Here is an 18,257-nt window from a genome sequence, read left to right as displayed (position 1 = left end):
ATTTAGGAGTGGGATAATTAACCATTTATTCTTCTCTGCAGGATGCCTCATCCATCATTAACATGCAGATCTCCTCAAAGCGGGTAAGAGACACTTACCTCTAAAGAATCTTAGGGGCATAGAAAGGTGGTGGAGAAAATACAAAAATACAAGGCAAATGAGAAAAGAGCTAAGAGCTAGCAGATGAATTCCAAGATATTTAATATCCATTTGACTGTATGTCACTAACATTGCTCCTCTATCTCTCTCTCTCTCTGCCCATAGCAGCAGCTGTATGTGGGTTCAGACACGGGTCTGGCCCAGGTTCCTCTGCATCGCTGCAGTGTCTATGGGAAGGCCTGTGCTGAGTGCTGCCTGGCCAGAGACCCATACTGCGCCTGGGACGGCACCTCTTGCACCCGCTACCTTCCCAACACCAAACGGTAAACACATTTCCAAATTCTAACGTACAACCTAACATGCTATCTTCCCAACACCAGATGGTAAACAACCTACAGTATATGCTATTTGCCCAATATTGGACCCTAACCAACCTTACCCACTACCTTTAAAACTGTAAACATCACCAAACCTGATCCTCTACCCAGTTAGCTCTACTCTTAGTGTACATACCCCAATGGACTACTAGCCTAGTCATTATAATCACAAGAGATCAGACATATCAACGCTTTGTACTATGTTCTATCAACACTTCCCTTTGTTCTTGTTTTCCAGGCGTTTCCGTCGTCAGGACGTGAGGAATGGAGACCCCAACACCCTGTGTTCAGGAGGTAAGACTCTTTCACTCTGCTGTACCTCCCGAACTCAGACTTTCACAGACATTAGGCTGATGTCAATAGGAGATTTGCAGAAAAGTTTTAGTTACACACTCTGATTTCAAGTTAGCATTCAGCACACTGTGACCAGGAGCTAACTCCCTCTCCCATGCTCCCACTCATAGAGGGCAGGGTGATTAGTGGGATTCTGTGCCATAATCTCTCTTTGGCCCGTGCCAAAGCCACATCCTGACCTCGCTCACCCCTACATCCCAGACTACAATAGAGCATTCTGTCACTCACAATGACATGAATTATTATACAAATTACCCAAATGGCACGACATGGTGATTTCACACAATTATGTCATATCATGTGCTCAGTGAGGGTGTTGCTCAAGAAAGGGAAAGGTCTGTGTGATTATCTCAGAGTTTGGATGGCATATTTACTTACACTACTGGAAATAATAAGTTGTCAACCTCAAGACTGTGAAATAAATGTTGAATAAATTGCAATCTCACATTATCTGATGGGGTACAGACCACCACAAGCACCGCGTGGCAGAAAGGAGGCTGTTTGGGGTGGAGGGGAGCAGTACCTTCCTGGAGTGTATCCCCAAATCACTGCAGGCCAGAGTGACCTGGACCTTCCAGAAACACCCCCACAACCCCAGGGAAGAGGTGAGAGCACATTGAGGGAGGGATGAAACTACTAAGCAAAATTACAGTTAACGGATGTACAGTTGAGAGGTCATTCATAGTAACTCTTTCCCCTCCAATTATTTTTTCAACAATATTCAAGTGATTTTTGGTTCACATTGACTGTTTCAAGCTCTAATCTTCAGTTGTGTGCTTTAATCATCCAGCTGCGTCTAGATGACCGTGTCCTGCACACAGAGCGGGGACTGTTGGTAAGGAGGGTACTGAAACGTGACACGGGCCTCTACCAGTGCCACGCCATGGAGCACGGCTTCACCCAGACCCTACTGGACATCACACTGGAGGTAGTACCCTCCTCTTCCTCCTCCCCCTCTCCGCCCGCTGACCCTCTCCTCCGATTGGACCCCCGTAGCGGCAGCCCACCCTCCACCAATCAGAAGATGTGGTACCGGGACTTCATGCAGCTGGTGGACCACCCCAATCTTAGCACCGTGGACCAGATCTGCGAGCAGGTCTGGGCGCGCAAGAATGCCCAATCGGAAAAGAGCCTCCCGGCTTCTCCTGCCAAACAGGCCCCGCCCCTTGGCCCTGTGGTCCAGGCCCCTAACAAGAAGTGGAAGCATCTTCAGGACATCCGCAAGGGGAGGAACCGCCGAACCCACGACGGGAAGCCCTCCTCACGAGCACCGCGAAGCGCAGGGGAGTAACAACAGACAGAGAGAGGAGAAGGAGAGGGACTGATACAGAGTTTAGGGAGAGAGGAAAAAAGAGGAGGAAAAGAGAGGGACAGAGACTGATAGAGACCAAGGACTTATGGAGGAGGTCAACCACACACACACAGCACCTCCTTCTTTGTGAATATTTACCTTCCGACACCCCACTATCTACTGCCCCATGATGCTTCACTCTTCCCTGACACCTGACACCTGACTACCACCCCTTGCTTGTATTGCCTCCTATTAATACCCCATCCTAATTCTATCTGCCCCAGCTGTCAGTCACTTTGTATGCACTCTGCTGGAGAGCTTCTGATAGAGACCTCACCACAGCAGAATAAACTGAGCAGACAGCCAGACAAACAGCCAGACAGACAAGTTAAAGGATGGCTCAGTGTGTGTAACTCAATCTCTCAGCGGAAATACAACTGGCTCGTAACTGGAATATCAGAATGGAAACAGACATACACACATTTACAACCCATGATGACAATGAATTTGATGGTGATATGGATGACAAATCGTGAGATGGACAAAAACAATGGGATCAAGACAGAATACACATAACTCCAAATGCAGATTGATCCACGTAGATATAATCACATTTCACGTGTTTCATATGCAAAGATAACATAATGTAGATGTGTGCTTTGTGGTAGAGCTAGGCTTTGATATACTTCTTAGCATTTTGGTCCAAACAACTAGAGATTGGAGAAGGCACTATACTGTCATTCCAGTGTATATAGAGTACTCACAATGAGGGTAGATTCTGAAGCAGAGAGAGTGTACAGGATCAATACAATGGTTCTATTGTGATTTTGTTTTACAAAATGGCTGACAAGGTAGGGCAAGTGGAAGATATTCTACATATATGTCCATGGGGTGACAAGAAATATGTTTTGTGTTTTATTTAGTCATTTATTTAAATGATCTGTGTGTATTTTCTGATTGTAATGACTTGTGTTGTGTGCTGACACAATTCCATGTGGGAGTTGAGATGGTACTAGTGACAGACTGCACAACATCAATGTGTAGATGGGATTGCAAGGCCTTGTGAAAGAATAGTAGACTTTAAATACGACATCCCATCTTTGGGCTAAAAGCATGATATTTATGTGTGAAAACATCTTGATTCTTATTCTAAATGGTACCTACTTTGTTCTTTGTTCTGTGTGTCTGTGTGTCTGTGTGCATGTGTGCATGTGTGTGTGCGTGTGTGTGTGCGTGTGTGCGTGTGTGCGTGCGTGCGTGCGCGTATTGGCAAGAGAGCTGAAGAGTGTTTCTGGTCAATTCCCTGCTATGTAATATGTCCATTATATCATAAACACATACAGACAAATATCACCACTGAGGTGCCAAAAATTGCAAAAAATGACCGTTTTGTCTGAATTCAAGGACAATAATCAGGTACAATAAAACTAAATCATAAAATACAGACATTATAAGAACTTCCCTCCTTTCTGCTTTTTCTGTAGTCCCGTCTCTGTGTGTCAATTACACAGGATACCTTTGCTGCCTTGTGTTCAGCAAAACCCGTTTGTCCTCTGTGAAATGGTGTGAGTAGAGCGCAGCCTAGTGATTTTTCCGTGTATAGACCTGGCCTGGTCCAAGGACTTTCTGTGGTACGATTCAATATACTTACATATAGTCTGTTGTGAAAGACAAGTGGCTTTGTAAAATAAAACACGCTTTTACTTTTTCCCTTATCCCAGTGGAATCTACGAGAGCGTTTAGATGTATTAAATCCTGTCTGTTATTTATACCTGCTTTATAAAGATGTAATTATTAACTCTTGAATGACTGAGGAAAATAAGTTAAGTGGACTGTAGTTTTGTGCTCTTTAATTGCATGACCAAGGTTAGTGGCTACATATGGACAATGGAGACTTTGGCTGCCTCCCTAAATGGCACCCTATTCCCTAAAGTGCACTGCTTTTGACCAAGGCCTACAGGGTTCTGGTCAAAAGCAGTGCACTATGTAGGAAATAGGGTGCCATTTGGGACGTACTCTTTGAGATAGCCCAAAGGTCTGCAGATGGCGATATTGAGTCGTTCCATCTTACCGTCCAAATGGAATGTATGCAGCCGGCTGTACACTCGTGTCCCACGTCGATCTGTTCGTACATAAAACATTCTCCATTCAGGCTACAAATGTATACATTTCCTCCTTAACTTGATTTAATGGCGAGAAAGCAGATAAAAATTGGGAAAATATGCATACTTTATGAAACACCATTTTCCACCACCATGCTACAGTAGCTAATGCTAGTCCTGGATGATGCATATCGTGTTCAGCCAATCAGGTTGCAGCAGTCAGTTTTTTCACCCCTGGTCTGATAGTTTCAAAATAAAAGACTGCTGCAACCTGATTGGCTGAATGCAATAAGCAACATCCAAATATAATAAAATCAAATTGTATTGGTCACATAAACATATTTAGCAGATGTTATTGTGGGTGTAGCTAAATGCTTGTGTTTCTAGCTCCAACAGTGCAGTAGTATCTCACAATTCACAACAATACACACAAATCTAAAAGGAAAATAATGGAATTAAGAAATATATAAATATTGGTACTAATATTTAGCTACTCTACCATGATGGTGGAAAATAGTGTTTCATAGTGAAAGTACGCATATTTTCCCAGTTTTTTCTCTCTATCTTCTCGCAATTAAATTGGGTTAATGAGAAAATTGACGCCTTAGCAGCCTGAATGGAGAATGTTTTATGTACGATCCGGTCCAGGGGGATGGGAGTGTATAGCTGGCTGCATACATTCCCTTTAGATGGTAAGATGAAACGACTCAATATCGCCATGTGCCGGCCTTTGGGCTACTTCTGAGAAGTGCGACTGAGTTGAGAAAGCACAATGTCAATATGGTTATGCTATGTATTTATGTGCGCAGATAAGCTAATATGATGTGGTGGATTGTTTTCTTGTAGAGACTAAGGGCTCTATTCAATCTGTATTGCTGAAGCGATAGAGTTTGCACACTAGAAATGTTAAGGCAGTTTCCGATTGAGCTGCCTTTAAATTTCAATCACTCTGTAACGCTGAACTTCTGTGATATGGATTGAATAGAGCACTTATATTTGTACCATAGGCCTACACATTCTCCCAAAAATACCATAATTAAAAAATCTTTCTGTAAATGTTGATCCGCTGGTTCAATTAGCATCATTGTTCTTTACACTGCCCTCCAATCGCTGATCCTTTCTATTCCTTGCTATGTTACGCACCCCAACATTATTTCTGAGAGAGAAAGAGTGTGTGTGTGTCTGTGTGCGTGCGTGCGTGCGTGCGTGCATGAGTGTTTTGTGTATGTTTGGGGGAAAGGAGAGCTGATATTGGTTAAGGAGGAGAGGTGGTCTGTGAAGACAGTTCAAAGTTCAAGGCCAAAGTTGACATGGTGCACTGTATTACTTCCAAAGTTCTTTGTGGATTGTTATGTCAGATTGTTTTTAACACAATAAAATACCCAGTTACTTTACATCTGAGTAGTTTATTGTCATATGTCATCTACTATGTTTTACACTACTACTGAGTATTACAGCACAACAATGGTATTTAGGCCTGCAGCCTTACATCAACAGCCAACAACGATGCAATTCCTATTTCGTACACAGGATGGCATCCCTGTATCGACAGAGGAGAGGGAGGGCTCTGTGCCTGTACTGTGGGGAAGTGGGAGCCTCATTTCACTCTCCTCTTCCCATTATCTACAAACCAATCTGTGCCTTCATGTCCCACAACCCCTTATAGCCCACCACTGCCCCGTAACCCCTTTATATCACTGGCCCCTTGACATTCTCCAGGAGCGGCTTTTGTGGAAAAGGGGGGTTAGTGGAGCAACCATACCAACATTATGCCTCACATTCTTCATAGAAATATCATAATGACCCTGCTGTCACAGAGCTGATCGATGTTCATGCCCATGCACAAATACACACACGCACAAACATGCACACACAACACACACACAATGCAATCATAAACACAAAGAAATTAAATTGGGGATGTACAGTGCATTGGGAAAGTATTCAGAACTCTTGACTTTTTCACATTGTATTACGTTACAGCCTTATTCAAAAATGGATTGAATTGTTTATTTTTCTCATCAATCTACACACAATATCCAATAATGACAAATCAAAAACCTTTTTTTTGACATGTGTAAAAAATAATTATGAAATATCACATTGACATATTACTGTATTGCTGAAACTGGCAACCCATTAGCCCCCCCCCCCCCCCTCTGTTCCCCTTACCGTGCTTGCTAGTAGAGAAGGGCTTGGTATGTGTGTATGAACTCATGGGCTGGGGGGTCCGTGGGGTCCTAGACCCAGCAAGCCTAATTGAGGACTCATTTCCGCAGCCTATTTTACAGGGTTACAGAGGGGCTTAGATTAACATGCAGTTGAGTACCTCATGCTCTCTCCTGAGATTACAGGGCACCCTCAGAGGGGCACACATTGCACCAGCATGTAACAGGATAGTATACACTGTTTGAATGTTTGATTTTTTAAATATTTTTATTTAATTTATTTAACCCTTATTTTACCAGGTAAGTTGACTGAGAACACATTCTCATTTACAGCAACGACCTGGGGAATAGTTACAGGGGAGAGGAAGGGGGATGAATGAGCCAATTGTATGCTGGGGATGATTAGGTGACCGTGACTGTATGAGGGCCAGATTGGGAATTTTGCCAGGACACCAGGGTTAACACCCCTACTCTTCCAATAAGTGCCATGGGATCTTTAGTGACCACAGAGAGTCAGGACACCCGATTAAGTCCCATCCGAAAGACGGCACCCTACACAGGGCAACGTCCCCAATCATTGCCCTGGGGCATTGGGATATTTTTTTACACCAGAGGAAAGGGTGCCTCCTACTGACCCTCTAACACCACTTCCAGCAGCATCTGGTCTCCCATCCAGGGACAGACCAGGACCAACCCTTTCCCTAACCCTAACGTCATGCCCATACCCCAGCTCAACCCTAACCCTAACATCATGCCCATACCCCAGCTCAACCCTAACCCAAACGTCATGCCCATACCCCAGCTCAACCCTAACCCTAACTTCATGTCCATACCCCAGCTAAACCCTAACCCTAACCAAAACCTTAACCCTAATCCTAACATTATGTCAGGTTTTGGCCAGGACTGTTCAGGTTTTGGTCACTAGATGTCCCCATTGCACCTTTTTTGTACCTTTTGTTTTTTCCTTGCTCTATTATTGTTTGCACCTGTGTGTCGTTCCCTTGTTAGTATTTAAACCCTGTGTGTTCCTCAGTTCTTTGCTCAGTGTTTGTAAGTTAGCACCCAGCCCCAGCCATGCTGTTAAACTTTTTCTCTTGTTGGATTTTCCAGAGGTTCGCTGGTTTTGTTCTTGTTTATTTTGGATTAGTCTTTTGAGGTTTGTTTTTTCCCTTGCTGTTCTTACCACTTTATGGATTTTCTTTGTATTTTGGAAGATATCTATTTTTGTCTCTTGGCTTTTCTTTGGACGTTGTGGATTTATATTTTTGCCGGAAGATCTTTTCTTTGATTAAACCACCGTCTCTTGTACTGCTGTGTCTGCCTCATCTTCTGGGTTCTGCCGATTTATTTAGTGACTGTTTCTCACACCGGGTCCTGACAGAAACACTGAGCCAATATAATGAACCCAGAGGCAGCCAGTACCCAGGATTTTTTTTCCATGCTGTCCCACCACGAGGGGACTGTCCAACGCCACGAAGCTGCTCTGGTTCAGCAAGAGGCCTTAATGGCTAGACATTCTCAACTTCTATCGGAGATGCTGACTTCCATAAAGCAGATTTCTGATCGACTTTCCCCGGCAACCGCTTCTGCTTCAGTACATCAGATTCAAGTGCCCGTGGCAGTTAACCCCCTGGCTGAACCTCGTCTGCCGCCTCCCCAACGGTTCTCAGGTGATCCGAGTGTTTGTAAGGGTTTTTTTACCCAATGTTTTCTCTCCTTCGAGCTGCAACCATCGTCGTTTCCCACCGACCGGTCCAAGATAGCATATATCATCACCCTGCTGTCGGGAAAAGCCCTAGCCTGGGCTACTGCTGTGTGGGATGCCCAAAGTCCCTGCTGTGCCAGCTACTCTACCTTTGCTGAAGAATTCAAGCGAGTTTTTCAAGGTCCTACCAACGGCCCTGACTCAGCCAAACAGCTCCTGACTCTCTGCCAGGGTCGGCGCAGCGTGACGGACTATGCCATCCAGTTCCGCACTGTGGCAGCAGCAAGTGGCTGGAACGACGAGGCGCTCACAGTATGCTTTTTGAAGGGTCTTTCCGACACCATCCAAGATGAACTGGCCACTCGGGAACCACCGGACAACCTCGAGTCCCTTATCAAGTTGGCTTCGCGCATAGACCAGCGTCTGAGAGAGAGAGAACTCAACCGTAGACCTCTCACCCTAGCTCCTATCGGTCCCAGCTCTGAGTCCCCACTTTTATCCTCGCTGGCTCCACCAGAACCCATGCAGGTTGGACGCATCTCCCAGGCTGAGAGAGACCGCCGGATGAGGGAACGATGCTGTCTATATTGCGGCAAACCGGGCCATTTCCGCTCCACGTGTCCCGGGCTCCAGGGAAACGCACTCTCCCGTGCAGGCCTGGGAGGACTGTAACGGGAAACATAACCTCCTCCCATCCATCCAACTCCCGCCTGCTCATTCCAGTTACCCTTTCCTGGGACGACCACGAGTTTCCTCTTCAAGCCTTGGTAGACTCTGGAGCCGCAGGTAACTTCATGGATGGGGTCTGGGCGAAGGAGAATGGCGTTCCCTCTGAACCTCTAAGTGACCCCATAAGGGTTACTACGTTGGATAGAAGTCCTTTGGGATCTGGACTTGTCACTCATGCCACTACCCCCTTGCGACTTTCAGTTTCCCAACACCAGGATGTGATGAATTTTCATCTGATCTCCTGTTCCGAGTTCCCTCTCGTCCTTGGATACCCCTGGCTTCACAGCCATAACCCTCACATCGACTGGTCTGTAGGCACCATCAAGCAGTGGGGTCCTACGTGCCAAGCCACTTGTATCTTCCCGAGTTCCCCGAGTTTCCCTCCCGAGTCTCTAGAATCCATCGACCTGTCCCGAGTTCCCGAGTGTTACCATGACCTCAAACCGGTATTTAGCAAACAGAAGGCCACCAAACGACCACCCCATAGACCTTACGATTGCACCATCGACCTGTTTCCGGGCACCTGCCCTCCCAGGGGTCGGATCTTTTCCCTATCTCCTCCCGAACGAGCTGCTATGGATACCTACATCAAGGACGCTCTGGCAGCAGGCCTCATGCGTCCATCCACCTCGCCGGCGGGAGCAGGGTTTTTCTTTGTGGCCAAAAAAGACGGTGGATTACGACCTTGCATCGACTACCGGGGACTCAATGCCATAACCGTCCGTAACCGCTACCCGCTACCCCTTATGGCCACAGCTTTTGAGCTGCTCCAGGAAGCAGTTGTCTTCACTAAGCTTGACCTGCGGAACGCATACCATCTTGTGCGGATCAAACCCGGGGACGAGTGGAAGACCGCTTTCAACACGCCTACTGGTCACTACGAATACTCGGTGATGCCCTTCGGCCTGACCAACGCCCCGGCTGTGTTCCAAGCGCTCATAAACGATGTGCTTAGGGATATGCTTAACATCTTCGTGTTTGTTTACTTGGATGACATCCTCATCTTTTCGAGCTCCCTTCAAGAACACACTAAGCATGTCAGACAAGTGCTCAAACGCCTCCTAGACAGCCATTTGTACGTTAAGCCGGAAAAGTGTGAATTCCACTCCTCTCGAGTACAATTCCTGGGATTTGTAGTGGAACCCGGTCGAGTCCAGATGGACCCCAAGAAGGTAGGGGCGGTAGCGGATTGGCCCACCCCCAAGTCCGTTAAGGAAGTTCAGCGTTTCCTGGGCTTCACTAACTTTTACCGCAAGTTCATCAAGAACTTCAGCTCGGTGGCAGCCCCTCTCTCAGCTTTAACCAAGGGTGACAACACAAGGTTTCTGTGGGGAAGAGAAGCTGAGACGGCCTTCCAAGGACTCAAGCAGCGCATCCTCTCTGCTCCCATCCTGACACTACCGACGGCGGATGAACCTTTTGTGGTGGAGGTAGACGCATCAGAGGTTGGTGTTGGAGCTGTCCTGTCTCAGAGGGGTGAAGACAAGAGGCTTCATCCTTGCGCCTTCTTCTCTCACCGGCTTACCCCGGCCGAGAGGAATTACGATGTGGGGGATCGTGAACTCCTAGCGGTTAAGATGGCATTGAAGGAATGGAGACACTGGCTCGAGGGGGCTTCTCAACCATTTCAAGTGCTTACGGACCACAAGAATCTGGAGTATATCCAGCAGGCGAAGCGGTTGAACTCCAGACAAGCTCGATGGTCTCTGTTCTTCAGCCGATTCCAGTTTATCCTCACCTATAGACCCGGGTCGAAGAATCTCAAACCGGACGCCTTGTCACGAGTCTACTCTCCTGCCATTCGAGAAGATACTGACATGACTGTCCTTCCTGCCGCTAAGATCGTGGCTCCGATCTCGTGGCAAGTTGAGGATACCGTGAAACAAGCTCAAGCCATCGAACCGGGTCCTGGAGGAGGTCCTGCCAATCGGTTGTTTGTTCCCAATGCAGCAAGGTCCCAAGTCCTTCTGTGGGGGCACTCCTCTCGCCTCACCTGTCACCCGGGCGTAGGTCGCACCTTGGAGTTCATCCAGCGTAAGTTCTGGTGGCCCACCATAAAAGAAGACGTGGCCACTTTCGTCAAGGCCTGTTCCGTGTGCTGCCAGGGCAAATCTTCTCACCTCCGCCCTCAAGGACTTCTTCACCCTTTATCTATTCCCCACCGACCCTGGTCCCATATCTCGTTGGACTTTATTACTGGCCTTCCTCCGTCCCATGGTAATACTACTATCCTAGTCATCATCGACAGGTTTTCTAAGGCGGCCAGGTTTGTTCCCTTGACCAAATTACCTTCTGCCAAGGAAACGGCTGAGTTGGTGATTAACCATGTGTTCCGAGTCTTTGGCATTCCGCAAGATATGGTTTCCGACAGAGGTCCCCAGTTCGCCTCTGGGTTTTGGAAGTCCTTCTGCCAACTCATAGGGGCCACGGCCAGTCTTTCTTCAGGGTACCATCCGGAGTCCAACGGCCAAACGGAGAGGATGAATCAGGAGCTGGAAACCACCCTCAGATGTATGGTCTCCAACAACCCGTCCACATGGTCATCCTTCATTGTTTGGGCCGAGTACGCGCACAACACCTTGTGCTCCTCCTCCACTGGTATGTCTCCGCATGAGTGTCAGTTTGGCTATGCTCCGCTATTGTTCCCGGACCAGGAGGCAGAAGTCAGAGTGCCTTCAGCCTTGAGGTTCATCAGACGCTGTCGGCTTACGTGGAAGAAGGCCCGTCTTAATCTTCTGCGTTCCTCACAGCAGTACCAGCGACAAGCCAACAGACGTCGCCGTCCCGGTCCTACCCTGTACCCCGGCCAGAGAGTATGGCTCTCAACAAAAAACTTACCGCTAAGGGTGGAGTCTCGCAAGCTGTCCCAGAGATTCATCGGTCCCTTTAAGATTGCCAGGAGAGTCAATCACGTTACTTTTCGCCTGCACTTACCCAGATCCCTTAAGATCAATCCCACATTTCACATTTCTTTATTAAAACCTGTTGTTTTTTCTCCCCTTATCCCGGCAGGCAGACCTCCCCCTCCGCCCCGTGTCATCGGAGGCCAGTAGGCTTATACCGTCCACCGGATACTGGATTCCCGCCGGGTGCAGCGGTCCTGGCAGTATCTGGTGGACTGGGAAGGCTACGGTCCCGAGGAGCGCTCCTGGGTTCCTGCCAAGGACATACTGGACCCTGACCTCATTCGTCAGTTCAGGGCCCTCCACCCTGAGAAGGCTGGTAGGAACGTCAGGAGTCGTTCCTAGGGGGGGGATTCTGTCAGGTTTTGGCCAGGACTGTTCAGGTTTTGGTCACTAGATGTCCCCATTGCACCTTTTTTGTACCTTTTGTTTTTTCCTTGCTCTATTATTGTTTGCACCTGTGTGTCGTTCCCTTGTTAGTATTTAAACCCTGTGTGTTCCTCAGTTCTTTACTCAGTGTTTGTAAGTTAGCACCCAGCCCCAGCCATGCTGTTAAACTTTTTCTCTTGTTGGATTTTCCAGAGGTTCGCTGGTTTTGTTCTTGTTTATTTTGGATTAGTCTTTTGAGGTTTGTTTTTTCCCTTGCTGTTCTTACCACTTTGTGGATTTTCTTTGTATTTTGGAAGATATCTATTTTTGTCTCTTGGCTTTTCTTTGGACGTTGTGGATTTATATTTTTGCCGGAAGATCTTTTCTTTGATTAAACCACCGTCTCTTGTACTGCTGTGTCTGCCTCATCTTCTGGGTTCTGACGATTTATTTAGTGACTGTTTCTCACACCGGGTCCTGACACATTAGCTCCATGTCCATACCCCAGCTCAACCCTAACCCTAAAGTTATGTCCATACCCCAGCTCAACCCTAACCCTAACCAAAACCTTAAACCTAACCCTAACATTAGCTTCATGTCCATACCCCAGCTCAACCCTAACCCTAAAGTTATGTCCATACCCCAGCTCAACCCTAACCCTAAAGTTATGTCCATACCCCAGCTCAACCCTAACCCTAAAGTTATGTCCATACCCCAGCTCAACCCTAACCCTAAAGTTATGTCCATACCCCAGCTCAACCCTAACCCTAACCAAAACCTTAAACCTAACCCTAACATTAGCTTCATGTCCATACCCCAGCTCAACCCTAACCCTAAAGTTATGTCCATACCCCAGCTCAACCCTAATCCTAACCCTAACTTAATGTCCATTCCCCAGCTCAACCCTAACCCTAACTTTAGCTCCTAACCCTAGCCAAAACCATAATCCTAACCCTAACTTTAGCTCCTAACCCTAGCCAAAACCATAATCCTAACCCCTGCCAAGTAAGTTCTTGTTTCACTGAACTCTAACATAATAATAATAATTTGATGGGGGCTTATAGTTGTCCTATTTCAAATATGTTTTTGCATATCACAACTCCCCGAGACACCCTCTGAGAGTGGGGTCACAGCCAGGGTCACCCTAAAGCTCAAGGGCACATCGAAAAAGAAATTCACATTGTTGGCTCTGGGATTGGAACAAGCAACCTTTAAGTTACTGGCCCAACACTTTTACCGCTAAGCTACCTACCTAACTACATAATTCGATTTTAATTTAATTTATTAGGATCGCCATTAGTCAACGCCAATGGCAACAGCTAGTCTTACTGGGATCCGACACATAACGAAAAAGACATTACAGACAAAAGGCTTTGCAATTTACATACATTAACATGGTTGTGCGTGTGTGCGTGCGTGCATCTATCAGTTACACATACAGTACATGTCAGTATATAAATAGTCACACAGGTCACCTGGGGGAAAGATTTGAATCCATATTTATGACTGTAGCTTCCAGTGTTGTTTTGCACATGATTACAACCCTAAGGGGGAAACTTTATGGGGCCACTGAAATGTGTCAGGGAGAGTGATCTCATCTCAGCTCTCGGCGTCCTGGCCGGGGGAAGAAGAGATAGGTGGGAAGAGAGATATTTACAGTATATATATATATATATATGAGAGAGAGAGAGAGAGAGAGAGAGAGAGAGAGAGAGAGAGAGAGAATGTCATCTGGCAGAGAGACAGTGGGGACTGAGGCAAGTGGCTTCGACATCCAGCAGTCATCATAGGAGAATCATAATTTCTCTGCCTCTCACTCAATGATTTAATCACTGTGCTTTACTGCCTGAGGAGAGGCCTAGTCTCTTCATTTACTGTGTAATACTCACTGATTTTCCCTAACTTCCTAATGTAGCTTTCTTACTGAGCTTATTCATTATTTTTCATTAGTCAAGCAGGACGTCTACAGTATATGTTTAAAGGTGCAGTCTGAATGAGTCTGGCCTCTGTGGTTAAAGAGTTAAAGAGAGGGCCAGTGTCCAGTTCAGGCAGTATGGTGCAAAACCCCTGAAAAGTCTCTCACTCTCCCTCTCCTCACTCAAGCATTGTAACAACTACTTAACGACACATACACATACACAAACACATAAACGCAAACACACACACACACACATACCCCCCACCCCCCACCATGCAGTGACAGGTCTAATGATGAATGGTTCTAATTAGCAGTAATTATCTCCCTCTTGTTGGAGTGATTAACCCCAGTGGGTTGTGTTGGGGAGAGTGTTGACATAAAGGAGGCAGGGGTTCAGTGACAGCCCTCTCTCCCTCCCCTCCCCTCCCCTCCCCTCCCCTCCCCTCCCCTCCCTGAGCCCTGGACCCTGGGCCACGAGCAACGCTGACAGATCTAAGCCACAACCACAACACCACACAACCCAAACACACACCAACAGAAAGTGTTTCTTTAAAAAACAAACAGCGAGAGGTGGGCAGAGAGCGAGAGAGGAGAGGACAATGAGCAGAGTGTGTGGGGGAGAGGCAGAGAGAGACAGAGAGAGACAGAGAGAGACAGAGAGAGACAGAGACAGGCTGGGAGAGGCAGAGTGAGGCCGAGAGAGGCTGAGGGTGCTTACACAGCCTCCAGGGCAATTTACACAGAACGAATGGAAACCGTACCTCAAATTACCACTTAAAATGTGTGTTTCATTAGGGCTTGCACAACATTATCTTAAAGGATCAGATGCTGGATTGATGGGGGCATTGTTGTAGGATTTATTTTTTATTATATATATATTTTTGAAAATGTAACCTTTATTTAACAAGTTCTTATTTACAATGACAGCCTACCAGGAACAGTGGGTTAACTGCCTTGTTCAGGAGAAGAACAACAGATTTTTACCTTGTCAGCTCGGGGATTCGATCCAGCAACCTTTCAGTTACTGGCCCAACTGGACACCCGACGTTAAACGGGTGTCCTGACTCGCTGAGGTCATTAAAGATCCCATGGCACTTATCGTAAGAGTAGGGGTGTTAACCCCGGTGTCCTGGCTAAATTCCCAATCTGGCCCTCAAACCATCACGGTCACCTAATAATCCCCAGTTAACAATTGGCTCATTCATCCCCCTCCTCTCCCCTGTAACTATTCCCCAAGTCGTTGCTGCAAATGAGAACGTGTTCTCAGTCAACTTACCTGGTAAAATAACGGATAAATAATAAAAAATAAAAAAATAAAAAAAACTCTCTAACCACTAGGCTACCCGCCACCCCGAAATACTGTGATGTCATCTAGCTGTCTGCTTCTCTGTGATATAGCGTGCCTGTGGTCTTTTATTTTTATTTATTTTATTTATTTCACCTTTATTTCACCAGGTAGGCAAGTTGAGAACAAGTTCTCATTTACAACTGCGACCTGGCCAAGATAAAGGAGGAATTGGCTTTGGGGGTGACCTGTGAAATAAACCTGCTGGAGCGCGTGCTACGGGTGGATGCTGCTATGGTGACCAGTGAACTGAGATAAGGCAGGGCTTTACCTAGCGGAGACGTATAGATGACCTGGAGCCAGTGGGTTTGGCGACGAATATGAAGCGAGGGCCAGCCAACGAGAGCATACAGGTCGCAGTGGTGGGTAGTGTATGGGGCTTTGGTGACAAAACGGATGGCACTGTAATAGACTGCATCCAATTTGCAGAGTGTTGTAGAGTGTTGGAGGCTATTTTGTAAATGACATCGCCGAAGTCAAGGATCGGCAGGATAGTCAGTTTTACGAGGGATGCTTTGTTGCGAAATAGGAAGCCGATTCTAGATTTCATTTTGGATTGGAGATGGTTAATGTGAGTCTGGAAGGAGAGTTTACAGTCTAACCAGACACCTAGGTATTTGTAGTTGTCCACATATTCTAAGTCAGAACCGTCCAGAGTAGTGATGCTGGACGGGCGGGCAGGTGCGTGCAGCGATCGGTTGAAGAGCATGCATCTGTGGTCTGAGTGTTAGGTTCAGACCATAGCACATTAGAAAATACATTATCTCCATTATGTATTCTAGTCTCTCCTGGATGGAACTGTATGGTGGATAGACTAAACTGGCACCCACTATCAGAGAAAGTTGCATTCTCTTACTATCCAATCCATCAATGACTTCACCTGTGTCCAGTCATGTGCTTTCCGAAGCAGAACTACATTGTGTTACTTTGCGCTACATTGAACTGTGATGTGCAGAGTAGATAGAGCAGGGCAGTGTGTTTGAGCTACTGACAGGACAGGAATATATGGCTATAGTGGACAATGCTTATGGCAGGGCCCACACCCACAGGAAGGAAGTAGCACGAGAAGGTGGACACATCCTGTGCCTACAATGAAAGACGTCTGAGTGAGCTGTGACAACACTGAAATGTAGGGAAATGATTTAACTCATAAGCCGTTCATTATTAGTTCTAATGTGTTTTCCTATTGATTTACCCTAATTTGTTTGTATTAGCACGGGATGTAACAGGTTTAAGTGTTTGCGAAAGAGAGAGAGTGAGTGAAGGAAAACAACTGAGAGAAAGAGAGAGAGAAAGCTAGGAAGAGTTTGACTGTATCTGGTATCCATTGTATGACCTACTTCTGAACAGTGTATCTCAGGTTCCTTAGGTGGCTGTGTTATTACTTAGCACAGCTGGTGCAGTTATCACATGGCTGGAGTCACACACTGCCTATTCCTGCTTTCTCACATCACACTCAACCCACACTCAACCCAGCCTGCGCTGCGGCCCACTTTGGTCATTAGTTCTGAGAAAACACACACACACACACACACACACACACACACACACACACACACACACACACACACACACACACACACACACACACACACACACACACACACACACACACACACACACACACACACACACACACACACACACACACACACACACACACACACACACACACACACACACACACACACACACACACACACACACACACACACACACACACACACACACACACACACACACACACACACACACACACACACACACACACACACACACACACACACACACACACACACACACACACACACACACACACACACACACACACACACACACACACACACACACACACACACACACACACACACACACACACACACACACACACACACACACACACACACACACACACACACACACACACACACACACACACACACACACACACACACACACACACACACACACACACACACACACACACACACACACACACACACACACACACACACACACACACACACACACACACACACACACACACACACACACACACACACACACACACACACACACACACACACACACACACACACACACACACACACACACACACACACACACACACACACACACACACACACACACACACACACACACACACACACACACACACACACACACACACACACACACACACACACACACACACACACACACACACACACACACACACACACACACACACACACACACACACACACACACACACACACACACACACACACACACACACACACACACACACACACACACACACACACACACACACACACACACACACACACACACACACACACACACACACACACACACACACACACACACACACACACACCATAGCGCCATTCAAGTTCATCCTTCAGCTAAGGACCCTGGGATTAAACACCTCCCTCCGCAACTGGATTCTGGACTTCCTGACGGGCCGCCCCCAGGTGGTGAGGGTAGGAAACAACACATCCTCCATGCTGACCGGGGGCCACAACAGCGTGGCCGCACACGACTACAACACCATCATTAAGTAACCTCTCCCTCAACTTCAGCAAGACAGGGAGCTGATCGGTCAGACCGAGGCTCTGCATCTGTCCTCGTGCTCCTAGACCTTAGTGCTGCCTTTGATACCATCGATCACCACATTCTTTTGGAGAGATTGGAAACCCAAATTGGTCTACACGGACAAGTTCTGGCCTGGTTTAGATCTTATCTGTCGGAAAGATATCAGTTTGTCTCTGTGAAGGGTTTGTCCTTTGACAAATCAACTGTCGGTGTTCCTCAAGGTTCCGTTTTGGGACCACTATTGTTTTCACTATATATTTTACCTCTTGGGGATGTCA

General features: G+C 46.8%; 1 protein-coding gene across 3 annotated transcripts in view; it reads left to right on the top strand.

Moving 5' to 3' along the window:
- sema3b (sema domain, immunoglobulin domain (Ig), short basic domain, secreted, (semaphorin) 3B) overlaps positions 1 to 5,617 on the top strand; it is a 124,209-nt gene extending 118,592 nt beyond the window's left edge. For all 3 annotated transcript variants that reach the window (XM_071348497.1, XM_071348499.1, XM_071348498.1), the window contains 5 exons: positions 42 to 83; positions 265 to 422; positions 715 to 770; positions 1,296 to 1,435; positions 1,621 to 5,617. In XM_071348497.1, the coding sequence (XP_071204598.1) occupies positions 42 to 83; positions 265 to 422; positions 715 to 770; positions 1,296 to 1,435; positions 1,621 to 2,121 (897 nt within the window). In that variant the 3' untranslated portion in view covers positions 2,122 to 5,617. The remainder of the gene's footprint in view (positions 1 to 41; positions 84 to 264; positions 423 to 714; positions 771 to 1,295; positions 1,436 to 1,620) is intronic.
- Positions 5,618 to 18,257: the final 12,640 nt, after the last annotated feature.

Source organism: Salvelinus alpinus, chromosome 17 (assembly GCF_045679555.1).
Source record: "Salvelinus alpinus chromosome 17, SLU_Salpinus.1, whole genome shotgun sequence".
NCBI classification, from domain to species: Eukaryota; Metazoa; Chordata; class Actinopteri; order Salmoniformes; family Salmonidae; genus Salvelinus; species Salvelinus alpinus.
The sequence above is the reverse complement of the archived record's forward strand: the minus strand, read 5'-3'. Positions and strand labels throughout refer to the sequence as shown.